The sequence below is a fragment of the Haliotis rufescens genome, unplaced genomic scaffold (genome assembly GCF_023055435.1).
Source record: "Haliotis rufescens isolate VD_foot unplaced genomic scaffold, xgHalRufe1.0.p SCAF_14, whole genome shotgun sequence".
In the NCBI taxonomy this organism is placed as follows: domain Eukaryota; kingdom Metazoa; phylum Mollusca; class Gastropoda; order Lepetellida; family Haliotidae; genus Haliotis; species Haliotis rufescens.
In genome coordinates this window covers 29619362-29641322 of record NW_025963824.1, presented here as the reverse complement: position 1 = coordinate 29641322, position 21961 = coordinate 29619362, and the positions used below count along the sequence as shown (strand labels likewise).

The 21961-nt window shown below is 41.6% G+C and overlaps 1 protein-coding gene and 1 long non-coding RNA gene across 5 annotated transcripts in view; one reads left to right on the top strand and one right to left on the bottom strand.

Moving 5' to 3' along the window:
• The window catches only part of LOC125379164, a 48414-nt gene extending 32541 nt beyond the window's left edge, over positions 1-15873 (bottom strand). For 2 of the 3 annotated variants that reach the window (XM_048395252.1, XM_048395254.1), the window contains exon 1: positions 15716-15872. In XM_048395252.1, coding sequence (XP_048251209.1) covers positions 15716-15763 — 48 coding nt within the window. In that variant the 5' untranslated portion in view covers positions 15764-15872. Of the gene's footprint in view, positions 1-15715 lie in introns of all 3 variants that reach the window. The other variant, XM_048395253.1, reaches the window with a different exon arrangement.
• LOC125379165 overlaps positions 1-21961 on the top strand; it is a 114903-nt gene that overhangs the window by 13883 nt on the left and 79059 nt on the right. The window lies entirely within an intron of this gene.

Genomic DNA, 21961 nt, shown 5'->3' with positions numbered 1-21961 from the left:
GAACCGTGAGTCTGTACGTGTAAACCTTGAGTCTCTATGTGTTAACCTTGAGTGTGTATGTGTGAACCTTGAGTGTGTATGTGTAAACTTTGAGTCTGTATGTGTAAACCGTGAGTGTGTATGTGTAAACCGTGAGTATGTATATGTAAACCGTGAGTGTGTATGTGTAAACCGTGAGTGTGTATGTGTAAACCGTGAGTCTGTATGTGTAAACCTTGAGTCTGTATGTGTAAACCGTGAGTATCTATGTGTAAACCTGGAGTCTCTATGTGTAAACCTTGAGTCTCCATGTGTAAACCTTGAGTTTGTATGAGTAAACCTTGGGTCTCTATGTGTAAAGCTTGGGTCTCTATGTGTAAACCTTGAGTCTGTATGTGTAAACCTTGAGTGTGTATGTGTAAACCTTGATTTTGTATGTGTAAACCGTGAGTCTGTATGAGTAAACCTTGAGTCTGTATGTGTAAACCTTGAGTGTGTATGTGTAAACCTTGGGTCTCTATGTGTAAACCTTGAGTGTGTATGTGTAAACCTTGAGTGTGTATGTGTGAACCATGAGTCTGTATGTGTAAACCTTGAGTCTGTATGTGTAAACCTTGGGTCTGTTTGTGTAAACCTTGAGTCTGTATGTGTAAACCTTGAGTCTGTATGTGTAAACCTTGATTGTGTATGTGTAAACCTTGAGTGTGTATGTGTAAACTTTGAGTCTGTATGTGTAAACCGTGAGTGTGTATCTATAAACCGTGAGTATGTATGTGTGAACCGTGAGTATGTATGTGTAAACCGTGAGTCTGTATGTGTAAACCTTGAGTCTGTATGTGTAAACCGTGAGTCTCTATGTGTAAACCTGGAGTCTCTTTGTATAATCCTTGAGTCTCCATGTGTAAACCTTGAGTTTGTATGAGTAAACCTTGGGTCTCTATGTGTAAAGCTTGGGTCTCTATGTGTAAACCTTGAGTCTGTATGTGTAAACCTTGAGTGTGTATGTGTAAACCTTGATTTTGTATGTGTAAACCGTGAGTCTCTATGAGTAAACCTTGAGTCTGTATGTGTAAACCTTGAGTGTGTATGTGTAAACCTTGGGTCTCTATGTGTAAACCTTGAGTCTGTATGTGTAAACCTTGAGTCTCTATGTGTAAACCTTGAGTGTCTATGTGTGAACCGTGAGTATCTATGTGTTAACCATGAGTCTGTATGTGTAAACCTTGAGTCTGTATGTGTAAACCTTGGGTCTCTATGTGTAAACCTTGAGTCTGTATGTGTAAACCTTGAGTCTGTATGTGTAAACCTTGAGTCTGTATGTGTAAACCTTGAGTCTGTACGTGTAAACCTTGAGTCTGTATGTGTGAACCTTGAGTCTCTATGTGTGAACCGTGAGCCTATATGTGTAAACCTGGAGTCTATATGTGTAAACCTTGAGTCTCTATGTGTAAACCTTGAGTCTGTATGAGTAAACCTTGGGCCTCTATGTGTAAAGCTTGGGTCTCTATGTGTAAACCTTGAGTCTGTATGAGTAAACCTTGAGTCTGTATGTGTAAACCTTGAGTGTGTATGTGTAAACCTTGAGTGTGTATGTGTAAACCTTGAGTGTGTATGTGTAAACCTTGAGTCTGTATGAGTAAACCTTGGGTCTCTATGTGTAAAGCTTAGGTCTCTATGTGTAAACCTTGAGTCTGTTTGAGTAAACCTTGAGTCTGTACGTGTAAACCTTGAGTGTGTATGTGTAAACCTTGATTTTGTATGTGTAAACCTTGAGTGTGTATGTGTAAACCTTGAGTGTGTATGTGTAAACCTTGAGTCTCTATGTGTGAACTTTGAGTGTGTATGTGTAAACCGTGAGTGTGTATGTGTAAAGCGTGAGTCTCTATGTGTGAACTTTGAGTGTGTATGTGTAAACCTTGAGTCTGTATGTGTAAACCGTGAGTCTTTATGTGTAAACCTTGAGTGTGTATGTATAAACCGTGAGTCTCTATGTGTAGCTTTGAGTGTGTATGTGTAAACTTTGAGTGTGTATGTGTAAACCTTGAGTCCGTATGTGTAAACCTTGAGTCTCTATGTGTAAACCTTGAGTCTGTATGTGTAAACCTTGAGTCTCCATGTGTAAACTTTGAGTCTCTTTGTGTAAACCTTGAGTCTCTATGTGTAAACCTTGAGTCTGTATGAGTAAACCTTGGGTCTCTATGTGTAAAGCTTGGGTCTCTATGTGTAAACCTTGAGTCTGTATGAGTAAACCTTGAGTCTGTATGTGTAAACCTTGAGTGTGTATGTGTAAACCTTGAGTGTGTATGTGTAAACCTTGAGTGTGTATGTGTAAACCTTGAGTCTGTATGAGTAAACCTTGGGTCTCTATGTGTAAAGCTTAGGTCTCTATGTGTAAACCTTGAGTCTGTATGAGTAAACCTTGAGTCTGTACGTGTAAACCTTGAGTGTGTATGTGTAAACCTTGATTTTGTATGTGTAAACCTTGAGTGTGTATGTGTAAACCTTGAGTGTGTATGTGTAAACCTTGAGTATCTATGTGTGAACTTTGAGTGTGTATGTGTAAACCTTGAGTCTGTATGTGTAAACCGTGAGTCTCTATGTGTAAACCTTGAGTGTGTATGTATAAACCGTGAGTCTCTATGTGTAGCTTTGAGTGTGTATGTGTAAACTTTGAGTGTGTATGTGTAAACCTTGAGTCCGTATGTGTAAACCTTGAGTCTCTATGTGTAAACCTTGAGTCTGTATGTGTAAACCTTGAGTCTCCATGTGTAAACCTTGAGTCTGTTTGTGTAAACTTTGAGTCTCTATGTGTAAATCTTGAGTGTGTAAGTGTAAACATTGAGTGTGTATGTGTAAACCTTGAGTGTGTATGTGTAAACCTTGAGTCTGTATGTGTAAACCTTGGGTCTCTAAGTGTAAACCTTGAGTGTGTATGTGTAAACCTTGAGCGTGTAAGTGTAAACATTGAGTGTTATGTGTAAACCTTGAGTGTGTATGTGTAAACCTTGATTTTGTATGTGTAAACCTTGAACCTGTATGTGTAAACCTTAGGTATCTATGTGTAAACCTTGAGTTTGTATGTGTAAACCTTGAGTCTAAATATGTAAACCTTGAGTCTGTTTGTGTAATCTTTGAGTCTCTATGTGTAAACCTTGAGTGTGTAAGTGTAAACATTGAGTGTGTATGTGTAAACCTTGAGTGTGTATGTGTAAACCTTGGGTCTCTATGTGTAAACCTTGAGTCTGTTTGTGTAAACCTTGAGTCTGTTTGTGTAAACTTTGAGTCTCTATGTGTAAATCTTGAGTGTGTAAGTTTATATTGAGGTTGTATGTGTAAACCGTGAGTCTGTCTTTGTAAACCTTGAGTATCTATGTGAAAACAGTGGGACTGTATGTGCAAACATTGGATCTCTATTTGTATACCTAAACAGTATATAACTAGAAATCCGGCGCATCTGTCTTATTTGATGCGTTGTGTATTTGACCCACAGATTTAACTAAGTGGCTCAACCTATTTTATAGCAGTATTTTCAGTAGACATCGCACGGTTCAGAGGCGGAAGTGCTGTAAGAAACAAAGCTTCAGGCTACACGTCTAAAATGTCAAGGATTAGAAAGGAGTCATGTTTTCTTGTCGTTGCCTACATTCTTTGTGCTGCGTAATGTGTGCATCAAGTTCCAGTATAGTGAAACCCAACATGTGTATCGCCGTGGCTTACTTAGATATCCAGGGATGTGGTAATGCTAGTCAACTCCGGTTACAATAAAGACGTTGGATGTTACGAAAATCGACCTACGGCCTGTATCGTGGTCCTGTTCCGATCATACATTTAAAGGTGGACCCTCCTCCGTATGACTGGCTTGGATGCCAGAATCTGTGTCGACCATGTTATGTTGACAATGAACCTTCCTCACATGCATGGTTTAATCGCTGTGAACACATGAACTGTCAACAACACAAGACCCGATTTATCAATTCACACCTCACACCTCACACCTCTGTAGCATGCCAAGAGTCTACATGCCAACATATCACGTGTCCATATGCTACATGCCAATATGCAACATTTTAAGATGATTGATGTCATGATGCTAAAATACCAAAAGGCTACATGCCGAAATGATGCATGCGAAAAGGTTACATGCCAAGATGCTACATGCCTAAAGACTACATCCAAGATGCTACATGCCTTAGATTACATGCCAAGACGTTAAATGGCGAAAGCTTACATGCAAAGAGTTACATGCCCGAAGGCTAAATGTCAAGATTCTACGCACCTTAAGGGTTACAAGCCAAAATGCCACATGCAGGTTGCATGCCAAGATGTTTCATGTCAAGATGCAACATGCCAAGTTGTTCAATGCCTGAAGGATACATGCCAAGTGGCTACATGCCTTAAGGATTACATGACAAACTGTAACAAACTGTAATGCCAAGATGTTACTTCACGGAAGATTACATGCCAAGAAGTTACATGCCTAAAGCCTACATGCCAAGATGTTACATGCCCAAAGGTAAAAAGCCAACATGTTGCTACATGTCTAAAGCTCACATGCCAAGATGTCAAATGTGAAAAGGTTACATGCCTAAAGGCTACATGCCAAAAAGCACACATACCACGAGTCACACAACGACCCGATTCACACATACCAAGATGCACACATGCCGCGATTCACACATGCAAGGATTCACACATACCTAGATGAACACATGCAACGATTCACACATATCAAGATGCACACATGCAACGATTCACACATACCTAGATGAACACATGCAACGATTCACACATATCAAGATGCACACATGCAACGATTCACACATGCCCCATTGCACACATATTAAGATGCACACATGCCAAGATACACACATATCAAGATGCACACATATTAAGATGCACACATGCCAAGATGCACACGTATCAAGATGCACACATGCCAAGATACATACATATGAAGATGCACACTTATTAAGTACACACATGCCAAGATGCACACGTATCAAGATGCACACATGCCAAGATACACACATATGAGGATGCACACATTAAGATGCACACATGCCAAGATGCACGCGTATCAAGATGCACACATGCAAAGATGTACACATGTAACGATTCATACATATCAAGATGCACATACACCAAGATGCACACATATTAAGATGCACACATGCAACGACTCAAACATATGAAGATGCACACATACCACGATTCACGCATACCAAGACGCACACATGCCAAGATCCCACATATCAAGATGCACATACACCAAGATGCATACATGCCGAGATGCATACATACCGAGATGCACACATGCCACGAATCACACATATCAAGATGCACATACACCAAGATGCACATACACCAAGATGCACACATTTCAAGAAGCACACATGCTAAGATGCACACATGCCACGATTCACACATACCAAAATGCATACATACAACGTTGGTGCATGCAAGGAAGCACCCACACGAAGATGCACACATGCCAAGCGTAACATGTTGAGATAAATACACAAATTATCAAAGTGAACCATGTGTGCCTGTGTTTGTAACTCTATATTTTTCCACACGTGCTATCTGCTCAGGTCATCAAGATGTTGAAACAGAAATAATTCCACATAAGTATTTTTTTCTGTCATCAATAAACAGTTGAACTAAAATAGCGCAGTCAGCAGTTTCACCACTGGACATTGTTGTAGGGTGTATAGGAAGATATGGACGTTTTAGTCATATCCACCTTAATCGACGTCTCGGCGTTTACTTGTTTGTTGTTTAACGCAGTACCTAGCAATTTTTCAGCTATATGACAGCAGTTTTTAAATAATTGAGTCTGGACCAGACAATCCAGTGATTGACATCATGAGCATCGAGCTAAACAATTGGGATACGATGACATGTATCAACAAAATCAGCGAGCCTGACCACCCGATCCCGTTAGTCGCCTCTTACGACAAGCCAAGTACTAAGTCTATATAACACCCATGCATTTAATTGTTTTTTTTAACAAAATAAACCTGTTCTTGAATGAACAAAGAATGTACCTGATATCCACTGGCATACAAAATGTATACATTGCAGTAAACTGTTAATAACTATGTTCGGATACCCGCGACCACAGCCACCGCTGACAGAAGAGGCTAAGCGTTTACCACTGTAGTGGAATCAGCGATCGCTGATACGTCTGGCAAGAATAACATTCAATTATGACACTGTCCACGTAGGTTGTAATTTGCCTCCACAACACAACGTGGTCATAAACATTCCCAGCTCATAAACTCTAAACATAAACTTTTATTGGTGCATTCGTGATAAAATATTTGCAAATTCAAACAAACGACGCTCCAGTAAGACCACAACCTTGCCGCACGCCACAGATAGAAAAAAATAATAATAACTGTATCTCACAACTGAAAAGCATTTGAATTTCCTTCACATGTTCCCACACAATAATGGCGGTAAATAGGCATGTATAAATTCCGATTTATTGGTGTCATAGCAACCACTGAGGGCTGGAAAGAAGGCCTTTCGGTCAACGATACTGGGGCCATATCAATGAATATTATGAATGACAGACAGTCAATCACTCACAGATGACTGCTTCAATGGTGGTGGGCCACCGTCACGGCGTTTACACAGTTGGCATTAATGAATTTCCCTTTCAAAAGATTTTGAAACTGAAAATATTGATAAAACGCGAACTGGGTCTGGATTGTTGTCAGTTATGAGCTGGTAACATTGCAGGAATTCTGTGCAAGACTGTGTGACAAGAGGGATGAGTTTAATTCCTCAATAATTAAACTTCTCTTTATGTCCAGCAATATTCCAGTAGCCCCAGCCTTTGGTGTCTACATTCCACAGGTACAATTAAGTATGTTCTTTCAACGAAGATTTTAACATGATCATATGACTATTTAATCAAAAGTTGTTAATTCAAGGCCAAAATGTTTGTGGAAGACATTTCTAAATGGGACCCACCAGTGACCACAATTTTGTCTGATGCAATTCTCTATCTTGGCTTGTACCATGTGTTCCCGTGTTTGTTCAGGTGAACATTTGCCGTGCCATTGCGTGTGTTTGTGACGGCTGCCACAGATGGGGCAGGATACGCTTATCCTTTCGAGAACATCTGGTATCATCACTATTTGATAGTGATTCATAAACACGGGCTTGTTATATAGTCGGAATCGTTAAATGGACTCTGCTTTAAGCAGATATTTCTCTATTGGTTCTCTCTTCCCCCCCCCCCCCCCCCTCCCTCTCTCTCTCTCTCTCTCTCTGTCTCTCTGTATGTCTCTCTCACTCTCTGTGTGTCACTCTCTGTCTGTCTGTCTCTCTCTGTCTCCCTGGCTGTCTCTCTCTGCCTCTGTCTCTCTCTCTGTCTGTCTCTTTCTCTCTGTCACTCTCTGTGTGTCACTCTGTCTGTCTGTCTCTCTCTCTGTCTCCCTGGCTGTCTCTCTCTGCCTCTGTCTCTCTCTCTGTGTCTGTCTCTTTCTCTCTGTCACTCTCTCTCTCTCTCTGTCACTCTGTCTCTGTCTCTCTGTCACTCTCTGTCTGTCTCTCTCTGTATCCCTGTCTGTCACTCTCGGTCTCTCTCTCTCTCTCTCTCTGTGTCTCTCTGTCACTCACTGTCTCTGTCTCTCTCCATTGATAATAAATATATTCGCCTATGAACAGCTTGTCAAAATATTCCCTCCCCCCTCTCTGTCTCACGCTCTCTACCTCCCTCTCCGTCTCCTTTCATCGATATATTTGTATCCTTGTTCGGTCAACAAACTCAAGCTTGCAACCAAGCCAGACATTTAAACCAGAAAAACCTGACTTTTGAATGCGATTAAATACACATGTGAAATAAAACGATACTCTTCAAAACACTTCATTACATGGCACAGATACCTTTTCAGTGTGAACGTCTCATACGTCTTCTTTGAGCATGAAAACAATCTAAAAAATGTGCGAACTCTTAGATTATTTCGACCTATTAATCCCACTGACGACTCATTAATACACACCTAAACGCCATACCTTACTTAACTACAGACGATAATTTCCCTTAACGCCAGACTGAAATAAATGATGATAAGTCAACCCGACCAAGAAACATGCACCCCAGGCTCTGTCACCCCGGGGGTAACTTATCCCCCCCCCCCCCCCCTCCCCCGGTAACACGATGCCCCTGTTACCATGGCTATTAAACAACTAACTGCAATAACGCGCTTGCGTGGGGACCTCCACCCCACCCGATTCACGAAGCGCAGATGTTTGCACGAAATAAGAACAAGGCATGGTCGCAGATTTATCGAGGTCTGATACAATTCACCAGCTTTGACACAGAAAGAATAACGGAATGTTGTCGGGTGCGCTGCCGTTTGAGTTACGATTGTTGAACTGCGGACCTACATGGGGGCCCTTTAGGGGTACCGGTATTGTTGCGCGATAAGTGTGTGTGCGTGTGTGTGCGTGTGTGTGTGTGAGAGGGAAGGGGTGACTGACTGTATTTGCGTAAATTAATAATGAGGTGAGGTGAAATGGGGTTTAACGTCGCGTCCAAGATTATTGCACTTATATAGCGACGTGCATGTACGTGTTTGTGTGGCTGCTTGTACTAGTCCGGACTGATGCCGATTTATAGTGCTAGCTCACTGAGATACCATGCCGCAGTTCAACATGAATATCCCACTCAGACACAGTATACTGACTCCGAGCCGACCAGTCCTTGTTTTAGCCCCTTAATGCCGAGCGCCAGACAGGTAACAACAAGTACCATCTTTTAACGTCTTTTGGTATGACGCGGTCGGGGATCGAACCCCGGACCTTCCGCTCTCCCACTAGACCACGGAGGCGGTAAATTAATTATGAAGTTTTGAAGGCTATAAAGTAGATTTTAAAAGCTTTCATGAGATAACTGGGTACAAATAACCTTCATTTAAAACCAATATGTGTCCAGTGGCAGAGCGTCCGCCCGGAGAGCGGAGGCCGCGTCATATTGAAGGACGTTCAAAGATGGTACTTGTTGTTACCCTGTCTGATCCTCGGCATAAAGGGGCTAAAACAAGGACTGATCGGCTCGGAGTCAGTATACTGTGTTTGAGTAGGGTTTTCATGTTAAACTGCGGCATGGTATCTCAGTGAGCTACCACTATATATTGGCATCAGTCCGGACTAGTACAAGCAGCCACACACACACACACACACACACACACACACACACACACTATATCAGTGCAATGATTTCGGACGCAACGTTAAACCCAATTACCCCTCATCTCACCTGTTGTGTGAGCGCTCAATTATTTTTAAGGAATGGAGAGTTGATAGTGTTCTCTGCCGCTGCTGCACGTGCTCCGTCACGAGATGATTTTTACGCTGCATGTTTTATGGCTGTAGAATGTTTTGTCCAAGTGTAAGAGTACGGATGTGTTTCAAGTCGGGGCATATCCTGGAAACACTCCATTCCTTAAAACTTATTGGCCTCGGCTCCTGTGGGACCTCTGCTCCATCATCGTTAAGGAATGGAGAGTTATTCGGACATTCCACTGAACATAAAAACAATTACTTATATTTTTACTTTGTATTTTCCCAACAATGGACGTATCGTAGGTTTTTTTTCTAGTGTATTTAGACTACGTATGCATTGTTTGATAGGCATTACGTAGAACCTGACGGATGAAAAGTAGACACAATTTATGGATAAAAAGTATCTATACCGAAACGTCGCCTTCACACTGTTATCCTTTAATTGTGTCTACTTTGTATACTAGTTAAGATGCGTTCGCATCCTACACGCTCTGATGTAGATACGAGTTGATCAAAAGCTACACATTCATAATGAATCTACACATTAGTGTTCCAACTTTTTACAAAATACTTTGACAACTCCAACAACTGTAAGGGGGAACGGGTGGCCCAGTCGTCTAAGACGCCGCGATTCGCTGTTCAGAGTTGCGTTCCTTGGGCACGCCAGAAACCTATGATTGTGGGTTCGAATCCCGGTTCGCACCGATTATATTTCTAGGTTTGTCAGCACCATACCCGTGCTCGTGGGTTTCACCGAAGTGGTAAACGTCTAAGACCTGCATCACTTCGGGCTTTCCCCCAACATAAACTGACACGCCGTGATATAACTGGAATACTGTTAAAGCGGCGTTAAACACAACTCCCTCACTCACCCCAACTCACTCACCCACTCACTCAACTGTGATTGTTTTCCACTGATTCCAAGTAGTTACTACGAGCTCGTTCGCCACAGACGAAATTTTAACGCTCAACATTTATACACACAACCATGCATAAATGTTACATTTTAGCAAAGGGCTAACCTCAAGTACCCGAATGTTTAATCTCAAGAAAAGGTCAACCCTTGACATAGAGTAGTGCGCTAGTCTTTTGTTTTAACCCTCACTGGCACAAAATATCATAGCGAGTGGTCACAGGTTATCACAAACGATAACTCCACAAGTGCGCAAACCCTGAACGGGCCCCTTGAGACAACATCGGAGTCCCTTCGGGGCTGTATTCCCACGGGTGAAGACAAACGAGATTGTTTGTATATTCAACGCTTGTTTATGGCTGCCTCCGCGGACACGTTTTTTAGGGAGAAGGGGAGATGTTTGAAAAAGGCCGTTGTAATATTGAAAGTATCGCAATTGATGAATAATTTGAGATTACGTGAAGAGAATTGATACCCCCCAATGGGAAATTTTAATGACGAAAGCATTGCACTTAATTTGATACTGAATGTTTCTGAGGATGTGCTGCGTGAGTCACTAGCATCTGGGCGTGGTTGAAAGTTTCTGTTGACAATATATACATGAGTAGTCAAGAAGATCTTTTATGTGAAACCGTTGAATGAAAGTAGTTTCCAAATTTGACGTGTACTATTTAAGTTTAAGAATTTAAACATCCTTGTTGAAAATTCATGACAGCTCTTCACGCCTGATTTCAACTGTAACCATTTCTTGTAGCAATTCTATACATGTTTCAGGTGTGATTGCATACGTGCACGATTTATTTCACTTGATGTGATTTTAACTACAAAGAAGGGCGTACTGTGGAAAATGTTAGAAATATTGAATGTTTCATTGGTATGCTTTTCTCAATGTATAGGGGATGTGTTCAACAGGTCAAATCGTCTTTTTGAAGGAACAAATAAATTTGAGGGCGGTTGTCATCCATGACAACGTCACACACGTCAACGGTCAGGTAACACATGACAACGGTCACGTCACACATGAGAGCGGTCACGTCATACACGTCAACGGTCACGTAAGACATGACAATGGTCACGTCACACATGACAACGACTCACATGACAACGGTTACGTCACACATGACAACGTCACTCACGTTAACGGTCACACACACATGTCAACGGTCACCTCACACATGACAACGGTCACGTCACACACGTCAATGGTCACGTAACACACGAGAACATCACACATGACAACGGCCACGTCACACACGTCAACGGTCACGTCACACATGACAACGTCTCACATGACAACGGTTACGTCACACATGACAACGTCACTCACGTTAACGGTCACACACACAGAGGTCAACGGTCACCTCACACATGACAACGGTCACGTCACACACGTGAATGGTCACGTAACACACGAGAACATCACACATGACAACGGCCACGTCACACACGTCAATGGTCACGTCACACATGACAACGTCTCACATGACAACGGTTACGTCACACATGACAACGTCACTCACGTTAACGGTCACACACACATGTCAACGGCCACCTCACACATGACAACGGTCACGTCACACACGTCAATGGTCACGTAACACACGAGAACATCACACATGACAACGGCCACGTCACACACGTCAACGGTCACGTCACACATGACAACGTCTCACATGACAACGGTTACGTCACACATGACAACGTCACTCACGTTAACGGTCACACACACATGTCAACGGTCACCTCACACATGACAACGGTCACGTCACACACGTCAATGGTCACGTAACACACGAGAACATCACACATGACAACGGCCACGTCACACACGTCAACGGTCACGTCACACATGACAACGTCTCACATGACAACGGTTACGTCACACATGACAACGTCACTGACGTTAACGGTCACACACACATGTCAACGGCCACCTCACACATGACAACGGTCACGTCACACACGTCAATGGTCACGTAACACACGAGAACATCACACATGACAACGGCCACGTCACACACGTCAACGGTTACGTCACACATGACAACGTCTCACATGACAACGGTTACGTCACACATGACAACGTCACTCACGTTAACGGTCACACACACACATGTCAACGGTCACGTCACGTTATGACAATAGTCTTTTCGGGTTTCATGAGTGAAACATAAATAGACAGTCATCCATTGTAACCCACCGATCCTCACTTTTGTGGGTACCGTAGCAATTGGTTTACACATGCATCGCAATTCTTCACAGACCGATTACTACACACAGGGGCAAGTTAAAACAGAAATAGTTGCCATGGCTACCAGACTGGATCGGACTGCATAAAATGTGTTTCCGTTCTTATGTAGTTGGGGCGGTCGGGTAGCCTAGTGGTTAAAGTGTTTGCTCGTCACGCCAAGGACGGGTTCGATTCCCCACATTGGTCCAATGTGTGAAGCCCATTTCTGGTGTCCCGATGTGATATTGCTGGAATATTGCTAAAAGCGGCGTAACACAATGCTCACTCACTCTAACCCGGAATCACTGTTAATTTATTTGTCTGGGCCAAACTAGACCATTTATCGTAATACTGATACATCTGTAGCAATTCTGACTGTGCAGCGGTCTGTAAATAATGAAATCAGGATAAGACAAACCAAGGGCTGAAATCATGAGCAGCGATACAGGCCATTCGTGAACCCCCCCCCCCCCCCCCCCCCCCCCCGCCCTCCCCACACCCTAGTGAAGGAACAGCCCTGATAGTTAACAGGAGAACCCAGGCCAGAAGACGTCGGACGGTCAGGTGACTTGATTGCGCGTCATGTTATCCCAGCGGCGTGAAACATTGCTCATTATATCAACCACTGGTTTGTCTGGCACAGACTCGATATTTATGGAATATTGCATTGCAATGTAAAACACCAACACAAACAAACGAAACGGGAAGGCTGGCGTGTGTCTTTAAATACCATGCACTAATAGGCACCCTGTACTAGAGTCGCGAGTCGGGGAGAGGAGATATGAAAGATGAGACATTTCGGTTGGCGTAAAAAGCCAGCTGCGTAGCTTTCGTCCCGAGGAATGTGACACCGGCCTCATAGACGGCCAGTGTTTAAACAAACAACCACCCAAAAAATGAAATGTATCAGTTATGACACAATCCACTGTCTTACAGACGATGAGTATATGCATGTAGGGCTATAGGGTGCTTGGTGTTTGTGTGTGGCTGCTTGTAGTAGTCCGGACTAAAGCCGAGTTTATAGTGCTAGCCCACTGAAATACCATGCCGAACGCCAGGCAAGGTAACAACAAGTACCATCATTTAACGTCTTTCGATATGACACGACCGAAGCTTGAACAACCGAACTTAAGCTCTCTGGGCAGACGCTCTATCCACTAGACCACGGAGGGGATTGTTTTCTTCGAAGGTTTATATGATATACAGTACTATCCAAAGTTAGCGCTCAGTCTGGTAAACGCCACCTATTAGTGAGAGGCAGGCGACGAAACGTCCTCAGTCATAAAATAAAAACGTGTCACTTTGTACTCGCTTGCCATAAAAGTCATAGTTATTTTACAATTCAAATTTCGTTTTTGCACCGGATGTCGACTTTTTGCACCCACCATCTCATTTAATGTTTGTCAGCTGTGCCGATGATTTGTTTGTTAGTTGTTTAACGCCGCCCTCAGCAATATTCCAGCTATATGACAGCGGTCTGCAAATAATCGAGTCTGGACCAGACAATCCTGTGATTATTGACATCTTGTTCATCGATCTAATACATATCGAGTTCAGCGTTAAATACGAAAAAATAGTTAAAGTAAAATTTTACTGGCCGAATGTAGAGTTGTCTTATATAAGATTTAGTGGTGAGGCTGTTGTCGCTGGTGTTTGTGTGTGCAATATTGGTTTTCATGTATCGTACATTTTACCGTCATACTTATATAAATTGTAATGACGTTTAAGCGGCGTTCAACTTTTTTGTACCCTAAGGTTCTAAATCAACCTTTTACTGGAGGTGCAGTAAATACCTTGATTTATAGGGTCATAAGGAAATATTACCAAGGCGTGTCAGCTAAATTTGGGAGGAGAGCCCAAAGTGATCAAGTCTTAGACGCTCTCCCTTTTTATGTTTGTTGATAATGCCACACTCAGACTCAATTATTTACATACGGCTGTCATGTAGCTGGAGTGAGTTAGTGAGTATGGTTTAACGTCGCTTTTAGTAATATTCCAGCAATATCACGGCGGGGGACACCAGAAATGGGCTTCACACATTGTACCCATGTCGGGAATCGAACCCGGATCTTCGGCGTGACGAGCGAACGCTTTAACCACTAGGCTACCCGACCGTCCCCATATAGTTTGAATATGGCAGAGTGCGGCGTTAAACAAGACTATGGTGTTGACAAACCAATGAGCGGTTATAGGATTCGAACCCACGCCCAGTGGATCCTCGCATGTAAAGTCAGGTTGTTTGACAAACATTATTTTCGTGATGAATATTAAAAGTATTTAAAAATTCATAATCAGGTCAGTGAAACTTTGGAAAAGAGTTGCTGTGGTGAAAGCTGACATTGCTAGCTGCGGGAGGCGTAGAGAAAATACCACTCTCTCATTCACTATGGCGATAAGGAGGAGAAGACTTGATGCGTGGACAGGTTTCTAATTGATCGGTCGAAACATTATTTTAAAACTTTCTCTTGTCATGAAACCCAAGCAGACACGAGAGGCAAAAGATGTATGTGTTTCTTGAGCGATGTTGACTAAAATATGATATGTTAAATACAAAATAGCTGTGGTTATACCCCCCAAAAATAAATAAATATATAAAAAAAATACAAAAAAATAAATAAATAATGATAATAGTTGTTGTTGTTTGTTGTTTTACGCCGCACTTAGCAATATTCCAGCTATATGACGGCGGTCTGTAAATAACTTAGTCTGGACCAGACAATCCAATGATTGGCATCATGAGCATATGATCCACGCATTTGGGATACAATGACATGCATCAACCAAGTCAGCGACCCTGACCACCCAATCCCGTTAGTCGCATCTTACGACAAGCATAGTGGCCCTTTAGGGCAAGCATGGGTTGCTGAAGACCTATTCTGACCCGAATATCCATGGGTCAGTAATAATAATAGTATTAATGGGGATAAAATAAAATGATGATTATGACAACGTCGATGACAACAACAACAACAACAATAATAATATTATTATTATTATTATTTTTATTATTATTATTATTAATAATAATAATAATAATAACAACAACAACAACAACAACAATAATATATGTATGTTTAAATAAGCATGTAGATTTCTAAGGAAGATGCATTCAGGACAGACGTTCAGGTAAATTGATCGCCCGACAGGTGTGCATCGGGTAGACTGACGGACGGACAGCCACCCGCAGCAGACCCCAGTTACGTAACTGTCTACCAAAATGTGACAGCATACTACCAGACTGTAAAAGAAGCTTACTTAAACAGCCTAAATGATTTAAAATGACATAAACTCACATTCAAGCGTTTCCTGATCCCATCGGAAAGGACGACCTCTCCTTCCATATCTACCCGATAAGCCCACTATTGCATAAGTGATATATATATACAGAGTCCTCGTTTCTCCCTGTCGTAATCGGCGTAACCTCAACTGTCAACAGTGTAGCCCTATATCGCGGTATCAATATGAGCGTTCGGTCGAAAGTGTTTGCACAATGTAAAGTGAGTCAGTAAATGTATACTGCGTCGAGAAAACCTTTTCATGTATACGCCATACGCAAAGTAAAGAAAATCGTTTTTCCCTGAATTGGTGGTTTGAAATATTTTATATCGACACGTGGATTTATTTCTAGAATTGTAAAAGGGTAAAAATTTGGATTTTGTTTAGTACAGGTGTGCATACTTATGTTAAATCTACATCTTACAAATAAGACGCAATATGACGTGGTTCTATGTATGTAGAAATATACATTTGACTCGTTACATGGCAATTTTTTTTGAGGTGATGAGGATAGATGAAGTGTGCGATGTTTTAACGGTAAATCCCGAGTACTAAAACTATTACACATGTATAAGTTCAAAGCAATATTTCTTTAAACTCTCCCAATATCTATACAATGGAAGTGGCTTGTATCTAACAAACAAGTCGAATTACTGGTGTCCCCTCCGGGCTATTGCTGGAATATTGCTAAATGCGGCGTAAAACCATACTCACTCACTACCATAATGAGCTACGTTGATCTGTACCAGATGAATAGACATGTTAAAACTAACTAAAATAGTTCACAAATAGCAGTTACGTATTGTTTATTATTTGTTACTTGAACAAGATTTTGAAATAAATCACGTTTATTTGTTGGAGTGAGTTGGCTTTAACGCCGCTTTTAACAGCATTCCAGTCATATCACGGTGTGTCATGATAATGTGGGAGGAAAGCCCGAAGTGATGCAGGTCTCAGACGTTTACCACTTCAGTGAAACCAACGAGCACGGGTATGGTGCTGACAAACCTAGAGACATAATCGGGGCGAACCGGGATTCGAACCCACCCATCATAGGTTTCTGGCGTGCCCAAGTGACTGCAAACTATGCACAGCGAATAATGAATGGCACCTTAGACGACTGGGCCGCCCGTTTCCTTTACTTGTTGTAAGGTTGATATATCTTACAAATATTCCTCAATCATATTTCTAATTCAGAAATTTAGAAATAAACGAAAGCGGTAGGTTTGAAGGCCGTGGATAAACACCGTTTACATGTGTGTTTATTTTTGTACAGTCAAGCTTTTATGACTGTGTTGCAATCCAACGCTGAACTCGAAGTGAGACGAATATCAATTCACTTCTTGACACGTGAAGTGAGACATGGGTCAAAATTCGGTTCAAGCTTGTGACTCAATTGTGTGAAAATGGTTTCATTTTCACTTTCTACGCGTTGTAAAGAAAACGAACTCCCCACCAGCGCAGAGAGCAAGATACGTCATGCTGTGTCTTCTTGTATCACTTTGGGACTTTTCACAACGATTAAAGTCGGGAGAAATAGTTTCACGGTTGAGTTGGCCGTAATGCACATTTCCATAATATTATCTTTTTTTCTGTGAGGACGATCTGCGGAGTGAATGAGCGAGTGATTGGGTGGGTTCGGTCGTCTAAGGATGAGTGAGAGACTGAGTGAGTGGGTTGGGCAGTGGATGGATGAATGAGTGAGTGAGTGGGTTTGGTCGTGAGTGAGTGAACTTTGTGAGTGAGTGAGTGAGTTAGTTAGTGGACGTTCGCGTTTTCATGTTTTAATAATTATTTACTTCTTCCTACTTGTTTCCACAGCATGTGTCCATTAATCACAATAGGGACGCTATATATCAATATGGATGCACGTGAGGAGGGTTTAGCGTCGCTTTTAGGAGCATTTTATTTATATCACGACGTGTCAATTTATTGTGGCAACGCCCACCAGCTGGGGTATGGCCTGACAGACCAACAGTCGTTATCGCGGTACTTCTGGTTACGAAATACACATCAGCCGTTTATGTCAAGATTAGGATACGCAACTATACATGGCCGTGTTCTCCGTCTGAGACGACGCTCACCTGTGTCATCGACACGACACCACCTGTGAAACAGGTCCGTATTGCAAACTCGAAACATTCGTTAGAGTGAGTGAGTATGGTTTAAGACCACTTTTAGCAATATTCCAGCAATATCACGGCGGAGGACACCAGAAACGGGCTTCACACATTGTACCCATGTGGGGAATCGAACGGCGTGACGAGCAAACGCTTTAACCACTAGGCTACCCGCCCTATTTCGTTAGACAAACCTTTTCTTCTTTTAACACCCTAACCGTTTAATCTAGAAGTGAAAAGAATGTACTCTAACTGCGGTTTAACATTATACACATTATCTAACTTTAAATGAATGTTTAAATTAATTTAATTTTAGAAACTGAGTTGGAACAAAATCTATGATCGATTTTCCAAACACAACCGAGGTGAAGGATTTTTTCCAAAAATATCAAATATTGTTCAGTGTTAGTTTTTCGATATTCGATATTATTTAATAAAAATACATCTGAGGTCAGTTGCTAATATCAAATAACATAATAAGAGAGTACCCTAGGTACTAAAAGATACCGGTTTGAGCAGAGTTGTCCCTGTCCACGCCAGCCGTACAAACAACAACAACAACAACAACAACAACAACAACGTCTTAACACACGTCACCTTATAGCTGTATGATAGTATTATTTCCTTCCTTCAAAAGTCCAAAGGTCACAATCAGGTGACGTCATTTGCCGGTGATTTACTAGTAATTGAAACCACGTGAGTGACAATTAAATGAATCTTGAATGAAATCGTTATTCCAAGTGTTCATTCAGCAAGTTTAAATCTGCGGTGTTATGTCACGTGGTCTTGAGGCCGGTCAATTCAATGAATTTTGAAACAAGGAAGTATTCCCTGGCTGGTGTGTCGTCTACATTCAATACGAACTTGCCCCATTTATGAATTAACTGTTGGAGAGCAATGGCGATAATAGCAGTACATGGCCACGCCCATATTTTTTAATGGAATATTTTGACAAGCTGTTCATAGGCGAATATATTTATTATCAATGGAGAGAGACAGAGACAGTGAGTGACAGAGAGACAGAGAGTGACAGAGAGAGAGAGAGAGAGAGAGAGAGAGAGAGAGAGAGAGAGAGAGAGACCGAGAGTGACAGACAGGGATACAGAGAGAGACAGAGAGTGACAGACAGAGTGACAGAGGGAGACAGAGTGACAGAGAGACAGAGAGAGACCGAGAGTGACAGACAGGGATACAGAGAAAGACAGACAGAGAGAGACAGACAGAGAGAGACAGACAGAGAGAGACAGACAGAGAGAGACAGAGAGTGACAGACAGAGTGACAGAGGGAGACAGAGTGACAGAGAGACAGAGAGAGACCGAGAGTGACAGACAGGGATACAGAGAAAGACAGACAGAGAGAGACAGACAGAGAGAGACAGACAGAGACAGACAGACAGAGAGTGACAGACAGAGAGTGACAGACAGAGTGACAGAGGGAGACAGAGTGACAGAGAGACCGAGAGAGACCGAGAGTGACAGACAGGGATACAGAGAGAGACAGACAGAGAGAGACAGAGAGTGACAGACAGAGAGAGACAGACAGAGAGACAGAGGGAGACAGAGTGACAGAGAGAGAGAGAAAGAGAGTGACAGAGAGAAAGAGACAGACAGAGAGAGAGAGACAGGCAGAGAGAGACAGAGTGACAGAGAGAGACAGTCAGGGAGACAGAGAGAGAGACAGACAGACAGAGAGTGACACACAGAGAGTGACAGAGACATACAGAGAGAGAGTGAGAGAGAGAGAGAGAGAGAGAGAGGGGGGGGTGGGGGGGGGGGGGGGGGGGGGGAACCAATAGAGAAATTTCTGCTAAAAGCAGAGTCCATTTAACGATTCCGACTATATAACAAACCCGTGTTTATGAATCACTATCAAATAGTGATGATACCAGACGTTCTCGAAAGGATGAGCGTATCCTGCCCCATCTGTGGCACCCGGGGAGCGAAGTGTCAACTCGCACAGACACGGAAAACACATCCATATACCCACATATATACAGAAACACATACATATACCCACACAGACACATACATACATATACCACACAGGCACATACCCACAGAGAAACACATACATATACCTGCACAGGCACACGTACATATACCGACACATACATATACTCACACAGGCACATACATATACCCACAGAGATACATATACATATACATCCAAATGCATATACCACATACATATACCCACACATACATATACCCACAGAGATACACATACATATACATCCAAATGCATATACCACATACATATACCCACACATACATATACCCACACATACATATACCCACAGAGATACACATACATATACATCCAAATGCATATACCACATACATATACCCACACATACATATACCCACACATATATATACCCACAGAGATACACACATATACATCCAAATGCATATACCACATACATATACCCACACATACATATACCCACAGAGATACACATACATATACATCCAAATGCATATACCACATACATATACCCACACATACATTTACCCCACACATACATATACCCACAGAGATACACATACATATACATCCAAATGCATATACCACATACATATACCCACACATACATATACCCAGACATACATATACCCACAGAGATAAACATATATATACATCCAAATGCATATACCACATACATATACCCACAGAGATACACATACATATACTTCCAAATGCATATACCACATACATATACCCACACATACATATACCCACAGAGATACACATACATATACTTCCAAATGTATATACCACATACATATACCCAGACATACCTATACCCACAGAGATAAACATATATATACATCCAAATGCATATACCACATACATATACCCACAGAGATACACATACATATACTTCCAAATGCATATACCACATACATATACCCACACATACATATACCCACAGAGATACACATACATATACTTCCCAAATGTATATACCACATACATATACCCAGACATACATATACCCACAGAGATACACATACATATACCCACACATACATATACCCATAGAGATACACATACATATACTTCCAAATGTATATACCACATACATATACCCAGACATACCTATACCCACAGAGATAAACATATATATACATCCAAATGCATATACCACATACATATACCCACAGAGATACACATACATATACTTCCAAATGCATATACCACATACATATACCCACACATACATATACCCACAGAGATACACATACATATACTTCCAAATGCATATACCACATACATATACCCACACATACATATACCCACAGAGATACACATACATATACTTCCAAATGCATATACCACATACATATACCCACACATACATATACCCACAGAGATACACATACATATACTTCCAAATGTATATACCACATACATATACCAATACATACATATACCCACAGAGATACACATACATATACTTCCAAATGTATATACCACATACATATACCCAGACATACATATACCCACACATATATATATACCCACAGAGATACACATATATATATATCCAAATGCATATACCACATGCATATACCCAGCCATACATATACCCACAGAGATACATATACATCCAAATGCATATACCACATACATATACCCACACATATATATACCCACAGAGATACGCACACATATACATCCAAATGCATATACCACATACATATACCCAGACATACATATACCCACAGAGATACACATACATATACATCCAAATGCATATACCACATACATATACCCACACATACATATACCCACACATACATATACCCACAGAGATACACATACATATACATCCAAATGCATATACCACATACATATACCCACACATACATATACCCCACACATACATATACCCACAGAGATACACATACATATACATCAAAATGCATATACCACATACATATACCCACACATATGTATACCTTCATACACATATACCTTCATAGACACGTACAGATACCTCATGATGTCAATCACTGGATTGTCTGGTCCAGACTCGATTTTTTACAGACCGCCGTCATGTAGCTGGAATATTGCTGAGTGCGGCGTTGAACAACAAACAAACAAACAACGTACAGAGACATACAATATCTACACAT